Genomic DNA, 8,750 nt, shown 5'->3' on the forward strand with positions numbered 1-8,750 from the left:
CACCACTAACCCTAGGATCAGCCCTGCTACCAGCCGTCCACCTCATCACTGAACCACTCAAAAGGAAATACAGTACCCTGATTTCCATAGGAAAGTAGGGAGCAGGGCAAGGAATGGTGGGCTGCTTGGTGGCTTACCAGAAAGGGGCAGTTCTTTACATTTATAATTCGATTTCTTGATTTCAGTAGCTTCCCAGTACTAATTTCCAATGATGCCTAAGCAGAGAAGATTGGCTTTTCTAAGAAGCAGACTGGGGCAAAGCGGCATAGCATCCAGCGAAACACCCATGACCTCATCGTTTGTATCAGCATTGTAAATTTTGTTCAAGTACCTGTTTGCTTTGGTGCACTCTACTTTCCTGATGGTCTCTCCTTCAGCTCCATGATCTTGTATTCCCAGATTTCCCTGTACTGTACCTTTACTGAGGAGTGTGGGAGGGTGGGGGGGGTGGGGGGGGTGGGGGTGGGGGGGTGGGGGGGTGGGGGGGGTGGGGGGGTGGGGGGGGTGGGGGGGGGGGGTGGGGGGGGGGGGGCAGAAATCCAACAATCAATGTTAGAGTTCTGGAGCACTACTTGGTGGATCCCCAGGCTAACTCCCCCAAGGAGAACAAACAGGAGGGCTAACCATGAGAAAAGGGAAGGACCACCCATTGACTTTCCCACTTTCTTTAGTGTGTGTGAAGTCTTATGACTCTCTCTCAGTTCCCTAGCCTCCTTGAGGGGGCAGGAATCTGGTACCTGCTTTCAATAGGTCATGAGAATGTCACAGATGCTTGGTGAGTGTTGAGTTTGACCCTCGGGTACCAGTACATAAGACTACCACCTTGTGGCAGTCAGGCACATCATGGTTAGGGTGTTTACACCATGGCAATGATTGTTTGTCTTGTTACCTGAGGCCACCTAATTTTCTTCAAGCTGTGGCTTGTTTTGCTGCATGAAATTTGTGGCGTTTTTTTCTTCCAGGTTTTTGGATTGATCTACAATCCTCAGGCTCCCACCCTCACCCTGGAGAGGCAGCCGGACTGGTCTTGTTACCTGGTATGCAAGAGTGGATCCACAAAGGTTTGGTGCATCTTCCCTAATGCTTAGCTACACCAGTGCTTAGCCTGAGAAGCTACTGAAGAAGCCCTTCTAGAAAATAAACTCAACATGTAACTGAATAGTTTAACTGGTTCCTCTTAGCAACCCACTGCCTAACTCTGAACATAATTGGCTAACAAAACAATTGAAACTAAGAGTTTCAATGACATTCCTTCTTCCTTGTAAGATCTCAGTTTCAAATAATGGAAAATATCAACAAATTCTTAAAATTTAAAGAGGATAATGTATATTACAGCTAATTGCATAGTATGGCAAATTACCTTAAAAACAAAATGTATGCATATTTTAACTAGAATAAGGAAAAAATTACTTTACCTTATGCTCTTTTTAGTAGCCTCATCTGGTGCAGAATCTTTGGGCTTCTTTTTTGGTGGCTCAGATCCTTCATCTCTTGAGTTTTCTATAAACAAACAAAATTATTGTCATCAAACATGAAACGCATAAACAAATCCACAAGGGCCGTGATGAGAGTTCGAACCTACGTCCGGGATGATCCCAGACACACCTTAGTTAACTGTGCCACATGGTAAAAAAAATTGCAATCTGGAGTGCTACTGCCCTCACAAGGATCCCACAGCTTCTCCGAAGCACAAACCAGGGTTTCACACAATTCCCCCATGCACATGGGGGAATTGTGATGCTCTGTCCGTTTGCAACATGCTCTGTCTCTCTGTTGGTATGTTGCATGGGGGGAATTGTGTGAAACCCCAGTTTGTGCTTCGGAGAAGCCGTGGGATAATTTCATAATTTCCCTTTAATTTGTATTCACAGAAACCCTAGATTTTTCTAGCTATCAATTTCTCTTGTCACTTCTTTCTTGCTAGGCATTTTTCCCATTCATTGAATACCTCCCAAGTGACACCAATATTCATAGTTATTTTACCTACTTTACAGATGTCATATCCACATATATTTAGTATCCATAGGCTTTATTGCACAGTGCGTAATGTAATCACAAATTCTGATAATAGCCCCTCCCCCTCACATTCACAGTGAGGATAGAAACTGTATGGCATATAAAGTTCAAGTGTGAAGAATACTTATAAAACACTTTGGCCCACAGCAATATTTCCTCAACTGCTATTATAACTGGTAGGTCTAATGATAATGTCAGTGATGTTGGTATGTTGATGACTTCAGAGTTTGAAAAAGGTAGAGATGAGAGAGATACAGGAGAAGAACTTTTTGGCTATGTGAACAGAACAGGCAGCAATAAATGTGAGCTGGATATGTGGTTTCACTGTGATGATGACATCTGTGCTTCATACTAGATATGATAACAGCTGGGAGCATGAAGATAATAGTGGCAGGTGTTTTTACAACCCTCCATTAAATTCAGGAAGGTCAAGGAAGGAATATGATAAATGCAACGAAACATGCCTGAAGATAATAGAAAAGGTGACCACGGTGGCAAGGAAAGTCAGGGCAAAGATTCTAGAACTTGGAGATTTTAATCACAGGAATACAGATTGCACAACAAAGGATCCTCATGGCAGAGATGAAATATGGAAATGAAACAAGACCTCACACTGAATATTTACCCTCAGGTTCCAGTGAACCTAGCACTTCTGCAGCTTACCAGTAACACTTCTTTCTACTTCTACAACCACACCATCTTCTTGCCAGGACCAACATACACTACTAAGTGAAAGTATTTATATATGGATTTTTTTTTTATATCCCAGAAATGGTTGTCTATTTTCTCATGAGTGATCCCTCATGGATTCAACATAAATGCCACTTATCTTAAAACAACTGAGTGTAACATATGCTTGGCAAAATCTGAGTTTGAGAACACTAAGATTGTGATGAGTATCCTTTGCACAGTTATTATTTAAATATTACCTCTATTACTATTTCCTGTAGTTCCTCCACCTTTATAATCCAAGTGCGGATGGTAGAATTCTTCCAGATGCCAGGGGTTCTTTCGATAACAGGCAGAACCAAACTTGCAAAGTGGCCTTTTTTTCACTTTCTCTTCTTGTGACTTGGTAATATCTGAGTTGGAGATTCATATAATAAATGCACTATTATTAATACTATAGGGGCAAGTTTATTCATGGTATTCTTTGCAAGGTTGAACACATTGCTCTGTACAGTGCAGTCTTAAGTTTATTCCATTGTCAGTACAGTATATATATATTTTTAATGACATGTTATGCTGTGTTCTTTGATCATCCCTGCTATAGATGTGCAAAGCTTTTATACAAGGAAGTATCTGAATAATCCAATTAAATTGCATTTTATTTAAAAATATATATTTATAATTAACTTTCTAAACCAAGTACATTATTAAAATAAACAAAATACAAATACAGTACTACAAAAAAATAAATTACCATTGTTTGGAAGTTTCTGGGAGTCAACAGAAACATTTTGTTCTTTACTGGTTTGTGAAGTACTTGGCTCATCTTCATCAGACAAGTTGTGTTCCTTGACATTCCGACTTGACACTAGTGACAAATAAATTTGCTTTCATTAGTAATTATGTATTAATATTCGAGTTTGCTACTATGGTTTCATAGCAGCAAACTTGGAGGGAAGTGTCATAACCTCCACTACAACAAGCTTTACTAGGACACCTCTGGTACCAACCTAGAGCAGACTGGCAGAGAAGCTGGAGGAAGAGAATGTTAAATGCAAGCCAACTCCTGACCTAGGAAAATATGGTTGGAGGCACACAAAATGTCATCAGAGCATAAAAACTGAAAACACTTGCATACAGCAGATCCCCATGAAAAAGAAGCACAATACAACCAACACCAACCACCGGGTCCTACTGAGGAGGATACGTACATGCATCATCCAGGGCACAACCCCAGGGGGGAACACACCTGAACCCCCCCCCCCTCTCCCCTCAGGCAAGAGAACCCTGACTGCGTAGGAAACTTTGGGATTGCAGAGGCAATCCCAGCAGCAGCCAGAAAGGCAACTCTAGCCACAAGCAGCCAAGGAGAACAAGTGATCATGCCACATGATCACTTGCTCATTGGCATGAATTGGATTGGCATGAAAGCACATTTTTTATGGGGAGAAAAAAAAGCACAGGCTCTTGTACTGCACATAGTCCAAAGGATAGCAAATACTTAGCTAAGTTTCCAATGCCCACAGAGCAGTGAAGAGCCTAGAGGAACTAGTGGCTGCTCGAGACCCCTCGAAGTGGTGCCAACTTGCGGTTTGACCTAGACAACCAGTGTGTACATAATCCAAATCAGGGTTGCAAATATTGTCCAGGCAGTTTCTTATTTTGGTGCACACTACCTTTCTCATGGGTGATCCATTGGTACTAGGGTGATATTTCTCCACATTTCCCTATGGTGAGGGAGTCAACAACGTCTCTATTGAGGGAGCCAGATTCTGGTACAGGTTTCTGGTAGGCACATGTGGGTTATTAGAGCCTGGCATGGTACAATAACTGGATTTGGAGGATTCCAGGTGGACAGCTCAGGAAGATACAGAGGGGAAGATCCCATCAAAAATAATTTATTTTTATATAATGATACATTTGAATGCCATAAGCAAGGAAAATGGAAAAAATCCATATTTTTCTAATTTAGTCAGCTGTAAAAGGAAGCTAGATGCCGGCTTCATTGTCTATTTTAATGCCAGACACAGTGGTACAGTACTGGGAGAAGATGCACATGTTTGCCTTCAACTTTTATCTTCATTGTTTCACTTAATGTTGTGTTTGTGTTGAATACTTGAATAATTTACACATACTTGATAAAAACAAGACATCTACTGCAAGTAAAACTGTTCCTGGCACAGCTCAAAGGAAGCGTCTTGCAACTCACTTCTTTGGTGTGATTCTGTCTGGGAATATCATCCAGGACTCCAGGCATGGATTCAAACATTAGCTGCAGCCCCTAGTATACAATGATCTTATTTGTACTGTAAGCCATCATAAAATGATCCAGTTTTTTTTGTTATCTTGGTTAACTACATTAAATTCATACAGAATGTATTATAACCATTTTAACATCACTGATATACAAACTTGGCAACTAAGTCAATTAAGTCGACTAAGTTGACTCACACTAGGAATAGTTGAGAGTTCCAGGACTAACAACACCAGACATAACAGTGCTGATCTCATTAAAACTAAAAAAATCCTGAACAGTTTGGGGGTAATTGAAATACAGTCTGCCACTTCTTTAAAATGTCAGATGTAACACATGCAAGGAGCAACGGCTTCAATCTTAACAAGTCACAGTGTTGGATGGAAAACAGGAGATGCTTTTTAACCCATAGGGTTATAAATCCATGGAACTTCCTGTCTGCCAAAGCTCCAAATACCAAACAATTAAAAATAAAGCTGGATAAAACCATCAGGATAAATAAGGAGACCTACACAAGCTGCCTGCTTCCTGTCCTTTTCGAGGCCACTAGAGAGATGGTTTCCCTCAAGTAAAATTCAGATAATCATCAAATAATCATAACTGTGGTAGCTTAGGAGATCAACAAATGATGAAGACTGCACATTAATGGTTAAGGATCAACAAGAACTCTAAATTAGCTAATTTTATTTATAAGTACACAGCCCAAGTCATCCCAAAAGGTTCTGCCATTTAAGTGTTGAAGGCCTGGATGGACCTGTGCCTCAAAAGGTTGTGCCATGGGAGCCAAATACAATCCACATTTGACAGCCTTTGCACTAGTTTTTAAGTTTTTTTTAAACAGTATATTCTAAGGTGGCTCTAAATTATGAAATTCTAGGGACTCAGCTAACTGTCTTTCATGTCCACTAATTTCATGGGGAGAGAGGGAATTTCTTGGGAAGCCAACCTCCTTGTAGTGGGAGCAATGGAACCAACCCTGATCCACCTATTTTGGTCACCTCCCCCTCACCAGTCATCTCAAAGCTGGGTGTGGCTAGCCCCAAATGTCTGTTCTTCTATCTTATACAAACAGAAAGACAGACATTCTCTCTTAAAGATTCAGATAAACCCGTACAGTATAATATAGTACTGTACTTGTAAATTAACAAATGATGTTTATAATTACTATATTGCTTTTAAATTTCAGAATCATATTTAATATTATTCAAAATCTTATACAACTTCACTATATTCTAACAGTTATCTTTATCAAACAGAGCGCAGATGGAACAAATATAACACTTCTCTGTCATTAAATATTTAGCAAATAACAGAGCTAACCTTTCTTGTGTGGCGAGTTGTTAATCTTAGGTAAAACTGCTTTGTTTCCATCTTCAGTGTCCACATCCAGCACCTGTAACTTCCTTGTACTAACATGTGGCATCACATGGTGCCTTGCTCCTTGGCTGATTTCTTCAATTTCTTCATCACTCTCTGACACATCATGGGACTGAGAGGCCACATCTTGGGCAAATGATGCATCATGACGCACCTGTTCTTCTGCAGCTCTAGCTTCTTCGTCAAACTAGAAGTAATTGTTGGTGATGCATTACATATATGGATAATTGCAGCTAAATATTCAGAAAATTCTAGCTCTCCTACTATGTGTGTGTGTGTGTGTGTGAAAAAAAATTATTTGCAGAATTAGTTCAACTAGTATTCTTCATAAAATTGATCAACTGCAGTCTTAAAACTAGCACTAGTTTTGACACAACTTCTTCCTAAATTGTTTCATCCCAACTACAGCATTCTATTACTGAAAAAATATTTTTAAATATTCTTTCTGTATTGATGTTTCTTGATCTTGTGACAACTTGCCAGCTTCGTGTCCCTTTTGAGGCCACTAGAGATAATAGTTCTCAGGTAAAATCAGGTCAATTATTAATCGCTTGATCTAACTCCTTTGTCAAAGGATCAGTCTTTTCCCCCTAGTCTTTTATTTATATATATATATAAATATATATATATACCTTTCTTGACCTTTCTGGTCAAGAAAGGTGTCCAGCAGCTTGACACCCTCATAAATGCTGTCAAGCAGTATCCTTCCCCACAATAGCAGCCACATAGTAAGGACTGACAATTTATATGCAAGCTCAGCACACAGTATATTCTTTCATGACCAAAGATCACATTCACTCCAAAAAATCTACCACTTATGGACTATTCATGCCTGTGTCACCTCTTTGCTGGCTTAATCTTCATCCCTCATCAATGTTTTGTTGAGCTTGAAACCGTTGCTCCTCACATACAAAAGATACAAGAACAGTGGAGGATTCCTAGGAAAGATAAATAGAATGCCTAAAACCACTAATGCAAAGAGCATTTTGGGCATAATGCAGAAAAAAAATTTGGTGAACAATAATATGCTTAATTAGATAACTTTTAAAACTAAATGAAATAAAAAACAATTATGAATGAAGAGGAATAAAATTGAAAATTTGTATATAATTAGAACTGCAAGTATTGCAACAGAGAAAAAGTTAATAATAATTGTTACGGTATGCAATTAAAAGTTTAAGAAGAGAATGAACATTGCATACAATTTGATAAAACTTTACACGGCAGCTATCAGTAGTAGTACAGGTTCAGTAAGTCATGTTCAATAACAGAAAAAACACAGGTTGATATTTAGGAAGTAAGGTTGGTTACGCAAGAGTTAAGGTAGTACATAGTTTCTCTTTTAAAGTGGTTGAGAGAGGAACAGTTTTGAAATGTGACTAGGGAGGTCATTCCATGATTCCAGTGTCATACCTCAGCTTGTAGCCGTCTTGCAAGTTCTTCGTCAGAGTTCATGATGGTGATGCTGAAGTCAAAGCTGAGATAACTGTAAAATGTGAATGGACTGAGATAACTGTGCTCAGTAGACTGATGCCTTCTTCTTCTTCTTCTTGATAGTAGGTGCAGTTTGCATGAAGGGTTTGTCCTCCCGATGACTGCACCAGTACAGATGTTGGGAGAGGCGTTTATGTTGAGGATGATAAAGACTGATGTCCTCTTCCTGTAAGTCGACCAGTTGTTGTTATTGTATTGTTAGGGGTAGCTACAGCACAGGGCTGTATGCTCCCCAACGTTCCCGTGGGCCGTGAGGAAAAACTGAAGCCCGGAGGTACATCTATGGTTCATCCAATAAAATTAGCAGACTTCTAGAGGTTACTACTTCTCGGCTTAGACTCGGTTACAAATATCTCTGGGAATTCTCATTATCTGCTGATGTAGACCTGACCAAATGTAAACTGTGTCAACAAAATTATTCGCACACCCTCCTTCACTATGTGATGGAATGCGAGAGAGAGAGAATTATTAGGGGAAAGCGCCAAGCCATTATGCCCATATAACACTGGGAAGGGGTCAGGATAAGAATTTGGGATGGGACAGGGGAAGGAATGGTGCCCAACCACTTGGACGGTCGAGGATTGAACGCCGGCCTGCATGAAGTGAGTATGGGGTGCATAATAAATGAACTAAACTAAAAAAAAACTATACTGTACACTGCCAGACGGTGAAAAAAATAACTGCTGTGCCCTACAGCAGGTAAAAGATTGGAAGACGCAGTTTAATGTTGACAAATGTAAGGATGGAATGCGAAAAGATACGTGAATTCAGAGACAATTCTATAACAAATGTTCCAAAGACGTGTAAATATTTTATTCAAAATTATCTGCTACAAGAAATTTTAGCTGAATATCCCCAGTTTGCTAACTGTAGGTAGTAACTAAGTGATTGTTAACCTATCCACCGCTGCCCACTGGATGGGGGGGCGGTGTGCAGGACA

At 39.9% G+C, this 8,750-nt stretch overlaps 1 protein-coding gene across 3 annotated transcripts in view; it reads right to left on the minus strand.

The window, feature by feature from the left end:
* Nucleotides 1-8,086, minus strand: part of gkt (tyrosyl-DNA phosphodiesterase glaikit) — a 42,437-nt gene extending 34,351 nt beyond the window's left edge. For 2 of the 3 annotated variants that reach the window (XR_006773550.2, XM_045752103.2), the window contains exons 1-5: nucleotides 7,730-8,085; nucleotides 6,260-6,503; nucleotides 3,440-3,553; nucleotides 2,946-3,098; nucleotides 1,416-1,500 (exon numbers count right to left, since the gene is read on the minus strand). Coding sequence is in view for 1 of the 3 variants with exons in the window: in XM_045752103.2 (XP_045608059.1) it covers nucleotides 1,416-1,500; nucleotides 2,946-3,098; nucleotides 3,440-3,553; nucleotides 6,260-6,503; nucleotides 7,730-7,771 (638 nt within the window). In the remaining 2 variants the exon portion in view is untranslated. Of the gene's footprint in view, nucleotides 1-1,415; nucleotides 1,501-2,945; nucleotides 3,099-3,439; nucleotides 3,554-6,259; nucleotides 6,504-7,729 lie in introns of all 3 variants that reach the window. The other variant, XR_011225280.1, reaches the window with a different exon arrangement.
* Between the last annotated feature and the right edge of the window lie 664 nt (nucleotides 8,087-8,750).

This window comes from Procambarus clarkii, chromosome 82 (assembly GCF_040958095.1).
Source record: "Procambarus clarkii isolate CNS0578487 chromosome 82, FALCON_Pclarkii_2.0, whole genome shotgun sequence".
Lineage (NCBI taxonomy): Eukaryota > Metazoa > Arthropoda > Malacostraca > Decapoda > Cambaridae > Procambarus > Procambarus clarkii.